General features: G+C 36.2%; 1 protein-coding gene across 2 annotated transcripts; it reads right to left on the bottom strand.

The window, feature by feature from the left end:
* Window positions 1-6,608: 6,608 nt before the first annotated feature.
* LOC114632341 (killer cell lectin-like receptor 4) lies at window positions 6,609-23,527 on the bottom strand. 2 transcript variants are annotated; one of them, XM_028780879.1, is made up of 8 exons: window positions 23,389-23,527; window positions 21,204-21,366; window positions 19,677-19,766; window positions 18,583-18,815; window positions 16,118-16,258; window positions 12,157-12,260; window positions 9,137-9,292; window positions 6,609-6,697 (listed from the first exon to the last, which is right to left on the bottom strand). In XM_028780879.1, the coding sequence occupies exons 2-7, from the start codon at window positions 21,313-21,315 to the stop codon at window positions 9,157-9,159; spliced, it is 816 nt and encodes a 271-aa protein (XP_028636712.1). In that variant the 5' UTR covers window positions 21,316-21,366; window positions 23,389-23,527; the 3' UTR covers window positions 6,609-6,697; window positions 9,137-9,156. The 2 variants fall into 2 exon arrangements, 1 of the variants encoding a protein (XP_028636712.1); XR_003713076.1 differs by lacking the exons at window positions 6,609-6,697; window positions 16,118-16,258 and having other exon boundaries at window positions 9,232-9,292; window positions 18,594-18,815.
* Window positions 23,528-23,800: the final 273 nt, after the last annotated feature.

Here is a 23,800-nt window from a genome sequence, read left to right as displayed (position 1 = left end):
TAGCCTAAGATTTAGATTCCTGCCTGAAGTTACTTCTTTGTTCTAGCCTAATGTGAGATTTCTGCCTGAAGTCCACTTCCTTGTCCTTGGCTAATGTCATATTCCTGACAAACTTCCCATTTCTTTGTCCTTGGCCAATGTCAGATTCTTTACAAATAGACCCAAAAGCTCTTCAACTGTCCTCCTTTTTTAATTTAAAAACAAGACTGAGCCTGTCTTATGTCATTCTGCCAAGAATGCCTTCCTTACCTGTCATGGAATATGCATTATCTAAAGCAATGCACTTATGTCTTAGGTTGGTAAGGCTCTGTGCAGAATCTAACATGTCCTTGGCTTGCCAGGCTTTTAAATTAATAACTCTGTCTGGGAATCCATTTTCAGGTTCAAGCCATGTACTTTGGCAGTCAACACGTTGATGTTGTTAAAGACAAGCTTTAACAAGATGAGCAGGAATAAAATTATTCTCAGGGCAAAAAGAGTTAGCATGATGCCATTCTTGAAGATTGACCAAAATGGAAATATTGAACTCAGGCTATGGGTAATTTTATTAACAGCATCTGTCTTATCAACCTTCAGCAAACAGCATTCTTTAAATTCATAAACTCACTATGCAAAGTTAAAACATCCAGAGAGTGTTAGAATTATGCCACATACTCTGCTAGTTTCTTTAAACTTTTTCCCAATTATAATTACTATCATTGTAAATTTTAGAACTAACACAATTCCAATGGTATTTGACATGACAATCGAGATGGCTCCTTACTTTTAAACTCTCAACTTCCTTCCAATAATTTGAATAGGAGAAAGAGCATCAATCAGTTCTTCCAAATGTCTACCTAAATACTCTTGTTTACTCAACACATTAGTTAAATTTTTTGCTAAATGATTAACAAACTTAGCTATCTTAACTTTTTATGTCAAAGCAATTGCAGAAGCAGTGGTTCTAGCAATTAATGTAATTAAGGCTGTTATGGCAGAAATAAACAAGCCCATTACCCTCTTGCTTCTGTTGAAAGTCATTTAAAACCAAGTTACAAACTGTATCACATAGTGATCATTAAGTCATGTATTCTACCTGGATTCCTGAAGGACAATCCATATGTGCTCAGTGACTTTTCAGTTACTGAGGGTATTTGTAAGTGAATGTATCTTTAAAAGTCTTGATCAAAGAGTAGTATAAAAGATTTTGTTCTCTTCTTCTTTTCTTTCTCTCTCTCTCTTTCTCTTCATCCTCCCCCTTTCCTACTCCTCCTTCATCCTCATCTTTTTCTTCTTTACTCTCATCCACTTATCCTCACATAAAACAAACTGCCATGAAGCATACAGCCCTATGGGGCAAAGGATTCATTTCTCTCACCAACAGCAAGAAAGCTCTGAGAGTAGCCAGTACACATGGGCTAAGTTAGAAGCTGATCCTCTCTAACTGTGTCTTCTGATAATTGATGTCATCACCCAGAACCATAGCAGACTCTGCAAAGACCTGTGTTGAGGTGTAATTTCTGTTCTTGGGGATTTTTATTTAGGCTGAAGAAAGCTGCCATAAATATTAAGACAGAGACTTGTCTCTGTCTTAGAATTGTTGACAAATAGCACCTATCTGGAACAGGGGTAACCTATTATGGGTCAAGATTTTTGACACATTAAAGTCAGTATATATTGGATAATAGTCTGGATTGAGAAAAGATAATAAAAATAATGGTATTTCTTAACAACAACTATTATGTAGGTCAAAACAGATTTATGGAGACAGAACATGGCATTGGTGGTTGAGTGACAAGGAAAGCTGTCACAGGAAAGGTCAGTTTTCATGCTGTCTGTGGTGGCCCATGACCAAATTTCTGCACTCAGGAAAGACTGACAGATGATCAAGAGTTTGAGGCCAGCCTGGGCTATATAGCAAAATCCTGTCTCAAAAAAAAAAAAAAAATCCCTCAAACCAAACCAAACAAACAAGAAAAAGACAAAGCAAGGGAAAAAGTTTCTAAGTAAACATGTATCATGCATTTGTATAGAATATGTGCACATTGGAGAGGTAGCATCAATGCCTATGAGAGCATCCAGGCAGCTAGAGCAGTAAGAGGTAGAAATGGGAAAAAAAGAGTCCTTTGTATTGTTGTGACTAATAATTGTTACCACCTTAGGCTAATGGTTATGTGAGACTCAACTAATTACCATGGTATTTTTGAGGACTTACTGGAAACCCCCCCCCACACACACAGAGAGAAAGAGAAAAGTTATATTGTCATATTTCAATAATATTCCTCTACTTTATTTTGTTTCTGGTAGCAAGTATCAATTTAAAGAAAGAAAAACAAAGTAATTGCATGAGAAAAATACAGAGTTAGAAAAGTCTTATCTTAGGTGTGTCAATATGAGATTCATTGGGGTGTGATAGTTTCATGTGGTAATAAACTAATGCTGAGTGTCTGGGACCTGAATCAAGAAATTCAAAACATAGTTTGAACTATGTAGACTCCTTAGGGTTGTAACTGTTGTTTATTTGTCTTTCTTTTTATCTTTCCACAGAATTCAGTGATACAGCTATTATCTAAGTCACTAACTTCCCATTACATCAAAACACTGCTGGATCTTCCTATCCTCAGCTCCTCCAGCAATGCCCAAGTCCTCCTTCCAGTAAGTCATGTAAGCTGTGCCTTTGTGTGATAATAAATCTTAGTAAAATTCCATTCTGTTTCGTTCATATGACCAGATGTACATTGTTTCTTTAATCTCAATCAAATGGGTTTCTTAAAGAATCTTCCCTGGCAATGTCCTAATTCTCAGTAGAGTTAATTCCCTCCTTTTCAGTTCTCTAGGCACTGTAATCATGAACCAAGTACTTATATATTCACCTTGCAGTATAATTATTTGGGATTTTGTTTTGCTTTTCAAGAATTCCAGGCAAGAGCTGTTCCAGTTGCCAGGCTTACCATTTCCAGACATGTTTATTCCTTGAATTTTAAGCCTCTAAGGAAAGAGTTATGGTTTACTTTCCAGTATGACTTTGGTACCAAGTAGAATGTTTTGCAAATAGTAATAATTAAATAACTATGCAAAAACAAATGGACATTATCCTGTAGATAATTAGAAATGAAAACTGAAGTCAAGAGCACTGCCACAAACTGAGGAGTAAGTTGATTTCCATGAATGCCTTTGTTCCCAAAGTAAAAATTTAAATATTTAAAAAAACAGAATAGTTTATCTATATAATTTCAGTAGAAAACTAATCATTACCAAGGTTATCATATGTTGTTTGACTTTTCTTTGGGACACATGAACAAACTTCTCTTCACTCCAGATAGAGCAATGCTTATCGATTAAAAAAAAAAAAAGTATTCCAATGAGCTTATTGGAGTAACTTACAGGAATCTCACTAGGGTGTTACTTATAATATGGAAGATATCTCAAAGATAGCTGAATAACCAGAAATCTCATCCTAGCATTGATGATGGATTCTTGAAGTCTAATGGAGCTCAATACATAACTTACATGCAGCTCAGTTGGTAGGAGAGTGACCTTTCCTTGCAATAATTACTGTTTATATAAATTTGCAGAGGGTCCTTGGGCATCTTATGAATTTTATGAACTTTTTGAGACTTGTGAGTTTTATTAACTTCCTGGGTTTTCAAGAGACTCCCTACAGAAGATGCTGTTTTAATGCAGAAGAAAAACTTTTACTTGACACTATAATTCTTAAGCTTGAAGGAAAAGCAACTAGAACAAAACACTCAACAAAACAATATAATTTCTAAAAGAAGGAAGGGTAGATTTATATCTTCTCCCTTTCTTCTTCTTAGTATGTATAATTCCTCTTATTCAGTTCCAATAAAGTGGTTTGGAGAATGCTATATATCCATCCTGTAGGTGTGAAGATATTCTGGTGTGAGATACTTATACCTTTCTATTTGGTTGTTGTGGCATTTGAAATAAGTTCTAAAACATTGTAAGATTATCTTGCAGAAGAGAATGAAGCAAAGACTGGGGTGATAATTGGAACTACACTATGAACAATATTTCTTATTTATGCATATCTCTTGACCTCAATTTTAAACCTAAGCTTTCACTGGTTTTGTTTTGATTTTTTGTTTGTTTGTTTCTGTTTTCTGTTATAGTCAGATGGAATGTATCTCCCTTCTCTGATTTTCTTTAATAAGCCCCCAGGAAATTTCATATGATTCCAAAACTACAGCTTTACACTAAGGATACTACAGTGGTGGTTTAATTCAAATGTACACCAGAAGTTTCAGTCATTTGAATACTTCTTGGTCCTCAGTTGGTGGCTATTTAAGGAAGATTAGGAGTTGTGATCTTGCTGGAGGAAGCATGTCAAGAAAGACAGGCTTTGAAGTTTGAAAAGTCTTCACTACATTTGCAGTTAGCTTGCTCTGCTTCCTGTGTGTGATTTAAGATTGAGCTCTCATTTATTCTTCTATCATGGACTGGAACCCTCTGACATCATAAGCTTAAAATAAACACTTGCTTCTATTCACTGAACTTTAACAAACATTAGAAAAGTAATCCATAAAGAACTTAGGAGGAAAAGATGGGAAAGATATTCCAAGCAAACTGAACTAAGAAACAAACAGCTGTAGCTGTCAAAAAACTTCTAACTAATACCTTTCTGAAGAACTAATCTGACAAAATAAAACTTCAAATAGAAACTTCTGATAAGTAGTAGTAAAAGTCATTTCATACTCATTACAGGAAAATCCCATTAGAGGATATTCAATTCTAAATATTCTCTTGCTTCAACAGAGCACTTGGAAGTGATTCTCCCTCTGTGCTCCCAGCTTAGGGGCAACCTGTGGTCACCTGAGTGAAATAAAGTTTTGTACCATATATATTTATGATTCCCTGAGTTTTCTCAGTGCCTGTTGTAATCTCTCTCTTTTCATCTCTGATTTTATTAACTTGGATCTTGTCAGTTTTCTTGGTTAATTTGGCCAAAGGTTTGTAAATCGTATCAATGTTTTCAATGAACGAACTCCAGGACATGCCCCATACCTAAAAGTAGCTGGACAACAGGACTAGACTTGATGAATCTTAAGAAAAGAAAAGAGCAAAGTGAGAGTTGAGTGGGTAAGGAGTTAGGAGTGAAGTGAGCATATTTAAATGATAGGAAATGAATATGATTGAAATACATGGTATGAAATTATCAAAGAATTAGTGAAATATTAGTATAAGAAAGAAGTTATATACTAATTTTAAAAATGCTGAGCAAAAAGAAGGGAGATACAAAGCTGTTATGAAAATAGAATTAATTTACATTGTAAGAGAACACAGCCAGTACAAGAAAGGACTTTGAGAAAGCCTAAAAATGCTCTGTTTGGATTTGATGGAGGATGAGAAGTGTACTTATTTATTAAACCTGTGTTTCACAGCTGGGTATGGTTCCACATGTTTTTAATCTCAGCACTTGGGAGGCAAAGGCAAATCTCTACGAGTTTGCAGGCAGCCTTGTCTATATTGCAAGTGTTAAGCACTCTGTGTGTGTGTGTGTGCGTGCTCATATTTCTCATGACATGAAGTAGGTGTATATTTTATATACAGGCTCACACCAGAAGTTTATTTACAAGCTACTAAGGTAAAAATCCAAAACCATAAGCATGACTTTAATCTTAGTACCAAGGAGGCAGAGTCAAATGAATCTCTTCCAGGTCAGCGTGTTCTACAGAGAGTACCAGGACAGCTAGGGCTATACAGAGAAATGCTGTCTCAGAACAAACAAAAACCAAACAAACAAAACCACCATGAAAAACAATTGACCAGCAAACATACCAAAAACAAATGATCAAAAAGCATAAAAAAAAAAACCATTCAGGACAAAAGGACACTAAAATCACACCATAACTGAACACATGAGAACCTGAGCATGGAGGAAGTACCTAGAGTAGCATTATCCAGTTAGTGGATAGGTACATGGATCCTAGATTAGAATAAGTTACTATATCAATACTCTGTCCTGAGTTTGATAATTTGGGTATGGTTGTAAATATAAAATGTTGTCCCTGGAAAATGTTGAGGAATATGTATGTCTTGATTTTGTTTGGTTTGTTTGGTTCTATGACATCGGTTCTCACTGTATTCATTTTTTAGCAATCATGGCTTAGCCTCCTAATTGCCAAGGTCACAAGTGAAAACCAATAGATATCTCCAACATCAGTTATTACCACCATTTCTATAAGGCCTCAACTCATTATAGATGGATTGAAACAGGTGCATAAGACAACTGATGCCTTGGATAAAAGATAATCAGTAGTACCTTGAACTATGCTTGCAACTGTTCACAAAACTTGAAATTATATTTTATGACCAAAAGAAATATTTGTAAAAACAAGAAAAACTTCTACATTAAACAAAAAGCAAACAAGCCAAACCTACTCAACTAACAAATGAGAAATCAAAACCTACAAGTACATTCTAATTTTAATTGTACTTTCAATTAAGAGGATTTATTCTAATCATAATGAAATAGTCAGGCTGTTTATTGTGATTCTTTATTTAGTTCTATAAGAGTTTTAACAAAGCTGAAAAAGCCATGTCCTGGAGGCTTTGGGACAAAGTGTGACCAAGCACCAGAGGAGACGTGTCCTGTCTCAACCAGGAAGGAAGAAGCCTCTGCTCTGTTACATCAGATTCTAGGGAGCATTTCCAACCTCTTTCAGCTCTTCTCTTTGTTTGAACAGTGGACTAAGTCCTGTGAACAAAACACTTGTTTGTAAGCAGTCACAAATTACTACAGGAAACAAATGAGCATCAGTACATTTCATTTTTACCTTTAACTCTTTTTTTCACGAATATTATTTCTTGTTTTTTTAATTCTTTTTTCTTTTTTTATTGGTTATTTTATTTATTCATATGTCAAATGTTATCCCACTTCACAGTTTCCCATCCACACCCTCTATTCCCTCTCTTTACCCCTGCCACTATGAGGGTGCTCCCCTATCTACCCACTCCTACCTCAGCACCTTAGCATTCCCCTACACTGGGTCATTGAGCCTCCACAGGACCAAGGGATTTCCCTCCCATTGATGCCAGATAAGGCAATCCTCTGCTATATATGCAGCTGGAGCCATTTGTCCCTCCATGTGTACTCTTGGTTGGTGGTTTAGTCCCTGGGAGCTTTGTGGGTCTGGCTGGCAAGTGCTTCTTGGTATCAGCTATAGTGTCTGGGTTTGGTGTCCACATATGGGATAGATCTGTAAGTGAGGCAAACTCTGGATGCCCTTTCCTTCAGTATCTGAGCCACTCTTTGTCCCTGCATTTCTTTTTGACAGGAGCAAATCTAGATTAATATTTTTCAGATAGGTACATGGCATTTTCCTTCAAGTGGGGGCCATGCCTACCAACTGAATATGGTCTCTACAGGATCTATCTTCTCTTTGTTGGGTATTTCAGCTAATGTCATTCCTGTTGGGTCCTGGGAATGAACCTCTTAGGTCCCTGGCACCTGGGACATTCTAGTGACTACCCCTAGTTCCCTATTCCTCATTCTATACATCTATGTTCAAATTCCTAACACTTTGTACTTCTCCCCATCTCCTCCCCAATCTGATCCTGCCCTGCTTTCCTTCCTCCTCCTCTCTTACTCCCAGATACCTTCTTCTGTCTATGTCCTGTGATTATTTTCTTCCCCCTTCTGAGTAGGAATGAAGCATCCACACTTTAGCCTTTCTTCTTCTTGGCTTTCATATGGTCTGGGAGTTATATTGTGTGTAATCTGAGGGGTTTTTTTTGGCTAATATCCACTTATCAGGGAGTACATACTATGTTTGTTATTTTGTGACTTGGATGCCTTACTCAGGATAATATTTTCTAGTTTCATTCATTTGCCTGCAAATTTCATGAGGTCATTGTTTTTCAAAGCTAATTAGTTCTCCATTGTGTAAATGTACTACAATTTCTGTATCCACTCCTTTGTTCAGGAACATCTGGATTGTTTCCAGATTCTGCCTATTATAAATAAGGCTGCTATGAACATAGTGTAGCATGTGTCTTTATTACATGTTGAAGCACCTTTTGGGTGTATGCCCAGAAGTGATATAGCTGGATCCTCAGGTAGAAAAGAACTATTTCCAATTTTCTAAGGAACTGCTAAACTGATCTCCAGAGTGGTTGGACAATTTGCAATCTCACCAGAAATGGAGGAGTGTTCCTCTTTCTCCACATTCTAGCCAGCATCTGCTGTCACCTGACTTTTTGATCTTTGTCATTCTGTCTGGTGTGAGTTGGAATCTCAGGGTTGTTTTGATTTACATTTTCCTGAAGACTAAGGATGTTGAACATTTTTTTAAGTGTTTCCTAATCATTCAATATTCCTCAGTTGAGATTTCTGTATTTATCTTTGTACTTCAGTTTTAGTAGGGTTATTTGGTTTTCTGGAGTCTAACTTCTTGACTTCTTTGGATATTAGTCCTCTATTAGATATAGGGTTGGTAAAAATCTTTTTTCAATCTTTGGGTAAAAATAAAAATAGTAAAAATGACCGTGTTCCAAAAGCTATCTTCAGATTCAATGTAAGCACCATTAAAATCCCAACTCAATTCTTAACAGAGATAGAAAGAGTAATTATCAATATCACATGGAATAACAAAAAAACAAGATTAGCAAAAACAATTCTCAACAATAATAAAACTTCTAGGGAATTACCATTATTTACCCCAAGCTGTACTACAGAACAATAGTGACAAAAACTGCCTGATATTGGTACAGAGACAGGCAAGTTGATCAATGGAATAGAATTGAAGACCCAGAAATGAACCCACACACCTATGGGCACCTGATATTTGACAAAGAATAAAAAATCATCCAGTGAAAGAAAGATAACATTTTCAACAAATGATGGTGGTTCAACTGGTGGTCAGCATGTAAAAGAATACTAATTGATCCATTCTTATTTCCTTACATAAAGCTCATGCCCAAGTAGATCAAGGACTTCTACATAAAACCAGAATTCTGAATCTAATAGAAGAGAAAGTGGGAAAGAACCTTGAACACATTGGCACAGGGGAAATTTCCTGTACAGAAATCCAATGGCTCGTGCTCTAAGATCTACAAGTGACAAATAGTATCTCATAAAATTGCAAAGCTTCTGTAAGACAAAGGACACTGTTAATAGGACCAAATGACAACTTACATTTAACTCTTGTTGGCAAGTCAATCAGGAAACTTAGCCAGTCTCTTCTCACAAATACAGGGGAAGGACCAATCACATTTAGTATTTTCTAGTCTTGTTTTAGATAAGAACATACATCCTCCATCCTTTGCATTGTATTTCCTTGTGTTCAAGGCACTGAAGAACAAAACCAATAATGGGTAGCTGTTTAACTTTGAACACTCACTGAAATAAGTCAGGATTTTAATAGTTCCATTGGTCATAGTATACAGAATATAGAACTACTAATCATAAATTCAACACCAAAATATTTTCTTTTCTGTGCACTCATTGAAAAGATATGGTCCCTAGATCACATAAAATGTCTCAATCTTATTTCACACTCACAATTTTTTGGTTTGCAGGTAAAATGGATTTTCAATGTTTATAAAGAATTATTTTAACTAAACCTCTTTCACATTGATAGTTTGTCAATAAAAATGCTAGGGTAATAGTAAGTCAGTTGTGTGTGGCACACAGAACAAGGTCTTACATGTTTACGTTTTAAAGAGAAAGGGAAGATTTGAAATACAATCACACATGAGGGCTTATAATCAATATTTTAGACTGCTTTCCTTTCTTCCTGCCCACCTCATAATGAAGATGAGACTTCACGTTAATTTATGAATTGCCTGTATATGATACAACTCTTTTTTTTGCAGGATGTTTTATTAGAGACCACAACTACCTTTCTTTTGAAAAATGAAGCTAAATAAAATAAATAAATAAATTAGAACACAGAGCAAATTACAACCAAAACAGAAGGATTATGAGTTCTGGCATAGCCTGAGCTACATAGCAATGCACAAAATAAAAAAGTACTTACTTAAAAATTAATATTTAAGATCCTCATTTATAAACTAACAGAAATAAGATTATACTTCAGGTTGAGATGTTAGCAGGAGTTGGGGTGAACCTCAGATGATCAGGAAAGCACTGTAGCCATTTTTTTCCCTAATAGAGAAAGCTAACTAAAGAATGCACTAAAAATGGATATCCTCAGTAATAAATCTAGCTAGTCCTAGTGGGACTCCTAGTCTTGTTTTGTGGGCATGAAAATAAGAGGATCACAGTTCAAGGATAACTTTCAACATGTAGGGAATTTAAGGCTAATCTTCAAATAGTCTGCACTGTTACATTTTCATCAAGTAATTAATTTAATTTTCAATATTTACATGGGATAATTTTACATTGAAATTGGTTTCCTCTGATACTCAATGCAAAAAAGATAAATGTAATGAAAAAAGAAGTTATGTGGCACACTGGAAAAGATCCCATATGCCCCCATTTTAAGGAGAAAAGTGAGGATTGCTATACAGTCACAGAAGAGGGTCTATGACTGCTGTTGTGGTTCTTGCGTCCCTGCCAACACAGACAATGGGAATTCCCTGAAACATGGTGACCAACAGACTTCTTTAAAAAAGAGTTACAGACTTTAAAAAAGAGTTACAATTACAGAAGATATGTTTTTTTAAAAGAAAACCAAAGTGCAAAGCAAAGGATACCTCCAGAGGGATTACTGGTCAAGGAGATGACAAAGATCTCCCATGCAGCACAGGCTATTGCTACTGCCCTTGTTTACCATAACTACATGATAAGGCCCTGTTGCTCAAGATATTCCACACTTTGACATCAACAAAAGAGAAGTCAATCTCAAACTAATATCAAAATATCATCCCTTGGCCTGGCTTTCAAGTGATTACAATGTTCTTTTGCAGTACAGACATGCTACACTGGACCCTGCATGCTACAGTACATACCGGATGGGCAAGATATATTATAGAATAAATTAATGCTTTCCTATTGGAACTGTGGCCTTTAGCACTAGGAAATCATGTTTGGTGTTGAAATCCAGATCAAAAGATTGAGGGAGGTCACAGGCCCTAGGTAGGACACGCCTAAACTCTGCTAAGTGGTCAATTGCGTTCTTATCATTTATAGTTATGGCCTAGACTTGGGTTACCTTCAACCTCCATCAGAAAAGATTCTTTCACAATGGGCAGAATTCGATGCAGAGAGGCAGAATTTGATCAAATTGCTTAAGACAAGAGAATATGTGCTGTGCTCTAAAGGAGATGTCTACATCAACTTCTTCCCTTCCACAGCACAAGCAAGACTCAAGGAACATCAGGGAAGATGACATAGGAAGAATGTAAGATTCAGAGAAGGAAAAGAGCTCGGTGAAATGCAACCTTCTTCTAGACAAGATGAATTCTGTAAAGATGGGGAAAGGCACTTTACATCCTAAGAAATTACTATTGTTAGTTGATTACTACTGGAAAAGTGGGATTCATTCCTTTCTGAGAGTGTGGCCACTGGTGTGTTTCCAAGCCCCAGTGGATGGCCTACAAACATGCACCTATTGACAGTTAATTATGAAGACATAGTTAGCTGGGCACATGCTAGAACTGATGAAAAGGAAGATTTTGGGTGGTATGGGGATGAGGAGATTGTATTTTATTTTATATATGCGAGACACTCAAGAAAAATAAATATTATTAATAAAGGTAATTAGTGAACAGTTTCTACCAGATTATAAATAAACATAAGACTTGGAGTTCTCACAACACAACACATCGAAATGGAAGGTAGGCATACATATGTATGTATATGTAAATATGGTCTTATATTTATAAGTAACCAACAATTACATGAGCTAATGACAGTAAAGAATGTCAAATGAATGTCTTAGAGACTCAGATTCAATGTATCTGTTATGATCATTCACTCATTTCACACAATCTCGTCACTGACTTGTTAGAACCCTGTGCATCTTATAACACACAATCCTGAGATATATGCAATATTAAGCTACTTTCTGTTAGCTCCTGAACTATACATCTTCTCTCTGTAACACTTGCTCAGACACTGCCTTATGCAATTGTCCTTACCCATGAGCTCCATAAAAAAATGAGGAAACCACGTGAAATGAGAGAAAAGCCTTTGCACACAATCCTCCCAATTCCCACCAGTGTTAGAGCCAGGAGGGTTAAGAAACTCACAGTTTAGATGGGCCACTGTCAATCCATGCCCATTCCTTATTTTTAATATCATATTTCAGTCCAATCCAGTAACTACCTTGAATAATCTGATATTGGAGGAGTGCCTGTAAGGGAAACAACACACTTTATGATAAAATTTCTATCTGTTTTATAAGAAAAGAACAAGCAGGAAAAGTTCCCAGCATTCCTGTGCCATTCTATACTGTCCTGTCCTCCCACTGCTCAGTCCCATTATGTTCATTTTCTAGAGTGACTTCCTACTAGTAGCAAATTTATATCAAAATGACGTCAGTTTGATAAGTTATTAAAACTAAAATCTTCAGGTGTGCTAAGATACTCTGTTCATGACATGATTTGTGACTGTGTTTTTTAGACCAAGTCTCACAACATAACCAAGCCTGTCTTTGAAGTCACAATCTTCCTGCTAAAGGCCTATAAAAAATATGGACCGCTAAACAATTTCTGATAATCTATGAAATTATTCAAATGTGCACTCTGGAATACTACTGAAGCATATGGGAAGTAATGCCCTGTCTTCAAAGAAAAGTCATAAGATGAAAAGTACTGTGTGGATTGCTCTGCATTTAGCTCCATGCTCCAGAAAGGAACTTTCCCTACTTCAGATCCAGAAGTGACATAACTGAGGAGAATATAAGGAGTATTTGGAAGTATTTATGGTGTCTTACAGGTGACATTCAAGTGGCATGATGTCTCATTAAGTGACTGATTATATTTTAAAATATGGCTGGGTTGAAATTTAATTATGGGATGTGTGTGTGTGTGTGTGTCTCCTTGTCTTGAATGTATGGAATTACTTTTTTCCTGTGTTTTCTTGAGTATAGTTATCCTCCTTGAGTTAGAGTTTTCCTTCTAGTATTTGCTGTAGGACTGGATTGCTGATAAATATTCTTTGAATTTGGATCTCTCTTGAAATATCTTCTATTATTCATCTTTGGTGTCTGAAAGTTTTGCTGAGTATTATATTTTAGGTTGGCATCTGTGATATTTTAGAGATCGTAATATATTTGTCCAGCCCCTTTTAACTTTTAGAGTCTGTTGAGAAGATGGGTATAAATCTGATAAGTCTGCCATTGTGTGTTACCTACCCTTTTCCCCTTGCTGCTTTTAATATTCTTTGTTTGTTCTATATATTTTGTAGTTTGATTATTATGTGGAAGGAGAACTTTTTTCTGGTTCAGTTTAATTTGTTTTCTATAAGCTTCATTTATATAGGCACCTCTTTTTTTAGGTTGGAAAAGTTTTCTCTAATATTTTGTTGAAAATATCTTCTGGGCTTTTCTCTTCCTACTATTTATAGATTAGGTAGTATCCCAAACATCCTGGATGTTTTACTTCAGGAACTTTTTAGATTTAACATTTTATTTGACTGATATATCAATTTCTTCTACTGCATCTTCTAAGGCTGAGGTAAAATAGAATTCGCAACACAAGAATCTCGATTGGCCTAGAAGCACTTAGCGAAATGTACAATGTCCTTAGTCTTTAGGAAAACATAAATCAAAACAACTCTGTGATCCCATCTTCTACCAGTCAGAATGGCTAAGATCAAATCTCAAGTGATAGCACATGTTGGTGAGGATATAGAGCCAGGGAATATACCTTCACTGTTAGTGGGAGTGCACCTTGTACACTTACTTTGGAAACAATTTGGCAGTTTCTCAGAAAACTGGGAATAGTTCTACCTCAGGACACAGCTATACCAATCCTGGATATATACCCAAAGGATGCCACACCATCCCACAAAGATACTTGCTCAACTATGTTTTATTCATAATAGCAAGAAACTGAAAACAACCTAGATAGATTTCTTTCAACTGAAGAATGGATAAAGTAAGTGTAGTACATCTACATAATGGAATATTATTCAGCTATGAAAAGCAAAGATATGAATTTTGCAGGCAGATGAATAGATCTTGAGAATATCATCCCAATTAAGGTGAACCAGTTCCAAAAGAACATACATGGTAACTAGTCACTTATTAGTAGATATTAAGCATAAAATACAGGATGCCCATGCTACACTCCAAAGACCAAAGGAGGTTGAACAGGAAGGAGGTTATAAGCAAGGATTCTTGGGTCTCACTTGGAAGAGGAAATGGAATGGTCTTGGCAGGCAAATAGAGGGAGGGAAATGGGTAGGAGAGGGCTTCGTGAAGGGAGTGTGGGATCTGGAGTTTGGGTATGGGGAAGGACAGGGGGAATGAACAGTTGACCAGATGGCCAAGAGAATGAATGGAAATGTGAAACTGATTGGGAGGTAGGGGGTATCTCCAGGAAGAGACAGAGACCTGGGATAAGGGAGGCCCCAAAGAATCAGTGGGTGTATTCTTCCCTGTGATTCACAGCATTGGGCCATATGAAGCCTGGTAAGACTTTATCCTTTGGCCAGGCAGGAGACATGGTGGAGATATAGGGCCACTAACACTCCCACAATACATTGAACCCCAAACTTACAGTGTCTACAAGAAATGCAGGGATTGTGGATAAAGCAGAGACTGGGCTAACAGTCATCCATAAACCCATCCAACTTGAGGCTCATCCTATGGTAAAGCACCAATCCCTGACAATATTGATGATGCTCTGTTATGCTTGCAGTCAGGAGTCTAGCATGAGTGTCTTCTGAGAGGTTCTACCAACCTGATAACTCAGACAGGTACAGACACCCACAGCCAAATACTTTATGGACCTTGGGGAGTCTTATGGAAGAACAAAAGAAAGGATTGTTACTCCTAAGAGGATAGGAAATCTACAGGAAGACCAACAGAGTTAACTAACCTGGAAGCTTGGGGCTTTCAGAAATTGAACCACTAACCAAAGAACATACACAAGGTGAACCTAGGCCTCTCCTCACATATGTAGCAGATGTGCAGCTTGGTCTTCATGTGGGTTCTGCATGAAGGAATCAGAATCTATCTCAAAAGCTGTTGCCTATATGTGGAATATATTCTTCTAGTTGGGCTACCTTGTTTGGCCACATTAAGCGAGGATGCACCTAACCTCAAGGAAACCTGATGTGTCATGGTGAAGAGATACCTAGGGGAGTCCCCACCTGCTTAGTGGGGAAGGAGAGGGGGTATGAAGGAGGAATTATTGGAGGGATTGACTAGAACAGGGTATTGAGTGGGATGTAAGGTAAATAAGTAATAAAATAATTATAATAATAGTAATAATAATTTTAAATTTTTACTGATGTTTACTGTATCAAATGGAAAAACACACTATTATTTGACAGTAACATTCTTTTATGTTGTTGTTTAAGCACGTATTAAATTGATATTTAAATATCATACCATGTTATAAATGAACAAGATTTCAATGTTGTCCTGCAATCATTTCTCTAGAAAATAAATAGTCTGTATTTTAAGAGATTTCATTTGTAATAATGTAAACAGAAAATGTCAGAATCTTGGAAACTATTTTTTCTTTTAAATTCTCATTTCTAAAGATGGGTATCATTTTTTACAAAACATAAAAATACTATGCAGTAAAAATTATAGACTGTTTCAGTGAAAATCACCATGGGACTAACTGTTAAAACTATTAGTTTGCATGATTCTTATATCATTTCCATTTTACAGTCGGGCATAGAGTTCAACTATTTTCCCTGTTGTCATCTGATTTCCATCTCACGCAGCCTCACTTCCCGGCTCCAAAGAGCAAACTCTATACTATGGACTCTGGAGATTTAGTTATCACTCTATCGAAATAAATAACTGTCATTCACAGGATGTGCTATATCAAAGAGTCTTGCACTACATGAGGAGCAGAACGGAGTCACCTGAGACACTTTTACTGTACAATTTGGTTCACATTACAGGAAAACCATATACAAACAAATGTAGGTCTCTCTTAAAAAAAAAAAACCTGGATACAGTATCTCACTATTCAAGGACTAGCGAGAGTCTAAGAAAATAAATGGATATATAAGAGTCAGTGGTACCAGTTCATGTTCATCATTTATCTTCAGAAGAGATAAGCTGCAATCCTGGCAAGTCTGTTTACATCCATTCCACTGTTTTTTGTCAGTGATGAAATAATAACATTTTATGCCATGGCAGAACAAGTGTCCTTCCACAAGTTTGTCTTCAACAGAGAAGGTGAATGGTTAAACTTCATATTTTCTGGTATTCTGCTATCAGAATAATGTATTTATTAAGCCTGTGTTGAAAAAATAAAATCTCACAGGGTCTCAGAAATTGAGATTCTATAATATCCAGAGACCCCTGCACACCCATAATCTATGCACCATTGTTAATAACAGTAGAGATACAGAAATAATTTGTGTGTCAAATATGGATAACTCAGTAGAGAAAATGGAGCACATACACACAAAAGAATGCTATTTAGCCTTTAAAGGGAAATGAATCAGCACTGCAGGATAACTTATTATAATCAGAGCACTACACAGAGAGAGGCAGGAAGGTCACTACTGGTTTGTGGCCGGCATAGGTTAAATGTTACTTCCATGCCAGCCTTGAGTATACAGTGAGTTCCAAGTCACCTTAGGATAAAGAATGACATTATATCTCATACTGAAACCCAATAGCGAGATCCTGACCCATGTGACAAACATGGAAAAACTTGAGGATAGTGTTCAAAGTGAACCACACCAGGCCTAGGACCACACTATTGAGGAATTTCCCTTAATTATCTGATTGGCTAATAAAGACAAATAGCCAATCACTGGGTGAAAATAAGTAGGCAGGATTTCCAGACAAGACAGGAAGAGGAGGGGAGGAGGAGGAGTTGGAGGAGATTTTGGACAATGGAGGACAGACTGAGAGAGTTGGAAGGAACGTGGACCAGAAGCACATGGCCTGGAGAAGCTGCAAGTACCAGGGATTTCATAGCTGGGGAAGAAAGCAGTGTAGAGGCGTATCTGCCCAATTAGGTGTGAATTTTATAAATATATAATTGGGTTGCATTTTCCTTGCATGGGCTTATTGGGGTTGGAGATTTACAGCAACCTCACATTTTATGATTCCATACAGAACAGATTTCTAAAAGAGCCTAGTTCTATGAAGCAGAGACTTGTGAGATACCAGGTACTGGAGGTCAGGCTATAAGCACTTGCTACTGAGAGGGAGTGAAACTAATGACAAAATTCTAAATCTGCAGTAATGCATTGTTCACACACTGGTCCACACACTACTGTGCAGTCAGCACTGTGCCATGGTCTGTGTTACATGTTCTTATCTTAAGAGAAATAAGAGAGGTACAGGGGAGATTTTGATATGAATAGTCTCCTGATTGTGGTGATGCCCTCAATGGCTAGCCACATGCTTAAATGTGTCAAGACTTTAAGGTGTGTGTAGTTAGTGTAACAAGAACACTCAAATATTATTATTTTGCTTAGTAAGGTGCTGAGGATGGATATGCTCTATTAACAAACTTTATCTCTAATATTTGCTATCCTGTAGAGAGTATTATTGTGTAGCTCAGGCAGGACTTGAATTTGGTGTGCTGTCCAGATTGTTCTGAAAGTTATAATCTTCCTCCCTCAGCCTCCTAATCATGATGAAGATGAATTCATGAATTTACAGATGATTAAGTTATATTAAAATAATAATCAATACATTTTTCATGAGTCTGAAATACTACAACAATATTTCTTGGAACTTTTACTCTTCCTGTCACATATTTTATAATGTAGCAGTTTAAATGATGTTAGTCCTTGCATAATGAGGATGTTACCCACTACTAACGCAGCACAGTGAGATTGTACACCACAGCATTTTGCAAACTCTAAATCCTGAAGAAAATATTTAATGATGACTGATAAGCTCTGTCAGTTAGAGATGACCAATCACTATGAAGTGTAAGAAAGATTCCTTGTGACTCTTGATATTTTCATCTTTCCAGCCTCATTCACCACGCCACTGACTGAGCTACAATGTGTGCAAAGCATGGTGAGGCTCCCATGTCTGCTCAAGGGAGGCTTCGTTTGGTACAATCAGGGCAAATCTCTCAAGACAAGTCAGATGGAAAGCACATACTCACAAGCACACACAGAGAATAATTTTCCTGATTGCATCCATATAAATGTTCTAAGTCCATTATAGAGTAAATATTTGGTAGATGCACTCTTACTAAAAGCTCCCATGTTCTGTCAGCAACAAAGTTAGAGATTCAGATTTTCCAGTAAACCACAAGGACCTGAATTATTAGGGGTGTTGATTTGTGATTCCATCTTCTGGGACCAATAGGAGTCAGAAAAGACACTGAGTTCTATCAACTATAAGATTCTCCTAGACCAAGCAGGGATTTCCAGGGTTCCAGGACTCTACACAAATTAAAGAAATTCCAGACCATTAACTCACACATCAACAGCATCATAAGCTGATATTTGACTTCAAAGCTTCTGCAGAAAAAAAATAGAAAATAGTACAATTCTTTTTTCAAGATATCCTGCTTACCTCTGTGCTGTAAGCAATCTAAAACAATCTTGGTTTCCATGTAGCATCTGTTCTGCTTTCTGTTGAGGGTATCCTGAAGATTTCTGTAGGAATTACATTCTATAGACTTATTTCTGAGCATTTCTTCCTTTAAATAGCTTTCATTTTGCATGGTGCTGTAGTTATGGAGGAGGATTTTTAGAGTTTCCTGCAGTTTATGTTTTTCTTCACTATACTGAAAAACTAAAATTAGTAACATTATAAAATCAAACATGCTCATAAGAAATAAATACTGAAATTTATTATTAGCAAAAAACCTTCATGTTGACAGCCAACACATATCATATCTTTCTTTGGAACTTTAACATTTGTAAATTAGAACTTCAACTAAGTCAATATAAAATAGATACATCAATGCTTCTCTATGAAAAAGTTTACTGTAAAATAAATAGTAAACCTGAATAAAATTATAGTGACAGTAACTTCTAATCACTCCACTGTTTATAGCACAAATTTAAAAATAAATACCTAAATAAAATACTCAGCAAATAATTATCACAGAATGAAAATATGAGCTAATAAATGTTAAGATATGACACAGTTCTTATTGGAACATATGGAAAGCTAATGATACACATATATCTCTATGTTAAAACACAACCTGGAAGTGATTTCTTTCCTTTAAATGTGAAGGAGTCCAATAAAGTTTAACTTTTATTGTCTCTTTGCAGATGAAGTTTTTTTTATTTAATCATGACCTCAGTATACATTGAAGAACAAGGAAAAGAAGGTCATCGACTTTTCCACAAATGGTTATCACAAAATGTTTACATAAAATCCCAAATCACTTTAGCTCTAAATGCAGAGTATCACCTAGTCCATAGAAGGAATATGACCAAGCATGAGACAGAAAACAGCCCCATAGCTGACAGATTTGGTATGTAAGAGAACGAGAGTCTACAGTGTGCCAACATTAAAGTCCACAGATTCTGTCTCATCCCCTCGTTATAGGTAGGGCAATGGACAGAGTATGTCACTGCATAGTTCATAGCTAAAACTACTCTTTAGGCAGAAAGTCAAATAGGATGTATCTCAGTTACTCACTGTTTGTCACCAGAACTGCAAAAATTACCAGCCGAAGGGAACAGAGGATTCCGAGAGCTATCACAATGATCTTCCAGGGGATCGAACACACTTAATCAACAGAACAAAGCAAGAAAATCATCATCATGAAAAGAGCACATCCCAATACTAGTTATAGTTTGTGTAGCATGGAAACAAGAGAAAATTTTGCAAAAGTTGATGATATAAACACACTTAAAATGTGATGTCAAAATTGTAGATTTCTACTGAAGGTATACTCAGTGTAGTAGTCCTACATGTGTGAAGTTTCAGAAAATTTCACAAAATTTTGAACTTTTCAGCCTTGGCCTTGTATTGTCAATCCTCCTGAGTCAACCTAGAAGGAGCTGCATTACAAGCATATGCCCTCATCCAGTTCTACTGGAACTGAAGTCCATTCTACAGTAGAGGAATGGATGCTCACAAGTAATGGTAGGGAACCAAACCTGCTCTGGAACTGATCTGTATACATCCCCGTCCTTGAAATGGCCTATAGATCAACTATCTCTTCTTCCCTGTAATTTTGATTCTGCCCTATATAGTAGTACACATTTTTGTGTATCATTTGGAATGTGAAATTCATGGCTCTGATTACCAGAAAATGAAAGAAGAATGATATCTCAGCTTAGAGCATAGATGAGACAGTATTTATAAAGTAACTAAAAAAAGAGAATAGGAAGTGAGATTTCCTCTTTTTCATTAATAAACAAAATTATTCTTTGACATTTTCTGGAACTCACACTGGGGTTTACTCATTTCCACACCTACTAACCTTTCAACCCCTCTTTCTTCCTCTGTAACTATATTCTCAGGAGGAGACTTCCTCTTCTGATGGACAATTTTTTTGTCTTGTTTGCTTAGATTTTAGGGATATTTATGACAAATAAAGCACTTTCTTTGAGAGTGAAAGTATTGTTTCTACTAAATAAGCTTCATTTCCATAGGATTTGGGTCTTTAGAATATTTCATGTATTTTCAGGCCTTATTTTGTTAGTTAGTTTTAAAATTTTTCAGAATTCTACTTTACTAGACTAAATAATACTAATACTGATGATAATAATACTAATGCTGCTGCTGCTGAAATAATAATAATAATAATAATAATAATAATAATAATAATAATAAATTAACCTCTTAATGGTTTCTCATTTCTTCTTGATTCTCAAGAGTTTGGAATTTTTTTTTTATAGATTCCCATTGTTCTAATCTGCCCATTGGTTTTTTTCTGTTACCAGATAGTAACTAAAAAGTAGGAGTAGGTTTATGTTTTTTCTTTATGTTTTCAAATTTTAAAACTTGATTGGTTTATTTTTTCAACTTAATTTTGAACAATTTTATATGTGGTACTTGCCAACAAATAGTCTTTTCTTCCCTTTCACCCTTGTGCATAACCATGCCCAGATGAAATGGAACAGAATAGTTTTCAATAAAAGGCCGTGGGATATTTTTAAATTGTTAAAAGTTTAAAATGCATTAAACAATGTGATTATAGACACTTAACACTATTACCTCTGGGGCCAGCTTCTCTGGGTGCTTGAGTCTCCTCAGTGCTTACTTGGTTCTGTGACCTTGTATCCTTACGAAATTTCACATTTGAAAAAGTAACTTCCTGCTCACTCATCTTTGGAGTATGTGGAGTACGTTCTCTGTTAAATGTGCCCTTGAGTGATTCCTAAGGAAAAAAATTAAAATGTCCACCTTTAAGTAGATACCTGGATCTGATGATACAGAGGGTTGGGAAAGGGAGGGTTCTGACTAACTGACTTAATAATCTAAACAGCCTAACATGAACTGACCCCGACTGCCATTAGAGGTTAGAACCCTTTGCATATTTGTGTTGAAGTTGTTTATTTATTTAATGGCCACAGCAATTATATTTAGTAAATATGGAAAAAATTAAAATATACTGATAAGTTATAATATTGGCATAGCTTGTTTGTTCAAAATATTCAGCACATTAAAATGTTAGTTAAAACTGGTGCCATTGAATATCAATGAAAAACTTTTAAACAATCTATTCAAATAACAAACAGTCCCAAGGCTTTAAGAAAAAATAAAAATGTTGCTTTAAAGTTATCTACATATTTTGATAAGCACATGAATATTAAATGTTCTTTCAGTCATTTTATTTATATATTATTCTCAGAGTTTCCCAGACATTACCTTCCAAAGAATATTTAAAGTATAATACTATAGGTAATCCAAGACACATAAATATCTCTTGGGTTTAAGTGCCAATCAGCTGATATATCAAACATCTCCACCCCACCACAGTCTACACATTCTTCTCCAGGTTTGGAACTGGACAGTGGATTCAAACAGAAAAGATCCTACTGGGTGAGATAAAACAGTTCCAGAAAGACATTCTCTCTCATCTGAGTCTCTTGCCTCAAAGTCTTCAGAAATGGTTTATAACCTTTATTAATTGCAGCAAGCAGGAAAGTAGAAAGGGAACATTGCCTGTTGGCATTTAGGAGCAATGGACAGAGGCATGGAGTATACAATATGAAGTTTTAATCACAGATCATTCCATATACACAATTATGGAACATATAATATTCTCTTACATGATTTTGCAACGGGAGGCTATAAGGAAATAAATTTTGTCACTATGCAGTATTCAGGAGCTAATGCCCATGAAAGATACAATCTGATAATATATATCAATGTATTAGTAAACAGTAAGAATTTGTAACTGACCTTACCTTAACATTAATAACTGAGATGAGTGCCAGTTGATAATTCAGACAACAAGCTGCACATTGATAGCAGTTTTATCTAGCTTTTTAATTTAGGAAGGATTCTGAAGTGATCAACCCTTTGCCTTCTTAAAAAAATGAATCCTTCCATTACAGAATTCTTTTTCATAACTGTTATTTATTGCTCTTAGGGTGTAGCTGGCTGAGCCCAGGTGCATGTGTCCAGAAGACATATTTACAAAGTTGTTTCATATGCCCTCCCTCAGCCTTGAGAAGGCTGGAAAGACCTTGTTTTACCACCCTAGACCTTGCCACAATAGGAGTCAGGTGGAGTCATCCACTCTGGCTGCATGTACAACTTCCCACAAGAACTTAGAAGAATAGATTGTCCACTGAGCTTGCTTTGCAACATAATCCAGTGACACAAGGTATAGGTTCAGTAGGCTTTCCTTATACATAAAAGTGCTGAATATTAAACTTTGAGCCTTGATCAGAAAACTTTGTCTTGGATTCATGTTTCTCTTGCCCCACCTTGTCTTTTTCGTTTCCAGCCTTCCTTTCAGATGAATCCAACTCGTCCATAGCTGATGGGCAGCTACACTATTTCTCCAGCTTCATATGCGTTACAGGGATCAAACTCAGTTATTTGATCAGGCTTGGGTCACAAATACCTTTACACACTGACCCATCTTATCAGGCTCCAATTATAACATCTTTCAGATGGATGATATATAAACATTTAACACAGTTAAAGAGTAATAAACTGTTTAGATCTCTCTGCCTTAATTTCTTAGCACTCAACATAAGTCCCAACATACTTTGAAAGAAAATAACCAATGCAGAATGACAGTTTTCACATGCTGCTAGAGTTAACCTGATATAACCCAACCAACAGGGCTTCCCTATTAATCCTTCTCTCATGTCACACCATATGAAATTCTCTCCAGTAATTTTGATCATTTGATAAAATAGTAAATAAAAGCAGCAATTGTTACCTGTGTCCATGCTCAGAGGTGATTCTCTTGGAAGGAATTGATCCCCCAACTGCTGGATAAGTTGGCCTTTTCTAGCTTGTATCCACTAAGAAGCTCCAAGAGAAAAGGCAGAACTAAATTACCTCAGAGTGAAAGTCAAACTCATGATTTTCTGCCTCTACTCTTACCAAAGCAAAAAGAGGAAATTGCTTAAGGAAACCTAACTCTGAAAGAAAAAAAAGGTGAGAAGCAAAATATTGTGCCACCAGCTAACCGGCTACCACAAATATTAATGAAAAAAATAGATACCCTCACAAAGCCAGGCCCAACCAGAAATACGATGAATAACAATTTACATCCAGGGAAGAGAAATCTCCCTGAGAATCCCCTTCTTTTTTCTTTCCAGGTAAAAATGAATCACCCGTGATGCCTG

This window comes from Grammomys surdaster, unplaced genomic scaffold (genome assembly GCF_004785775.1).
Source record: "Grammomys surdaster isolate TR1022 unplaced genomic scaffold, NIH_TR_1.0 373, whole genome shotgun sequence".
NCBI lineage: Eukaryota > Metazoa > Chordata > Mammalia > Rodentia > Muridae > Grammomys > Grammomys surdaster.
Note: the sequence above shows the minus strand (reverse complement) of the source record. Positions and strands in the feature narration are given on the sequence as shown.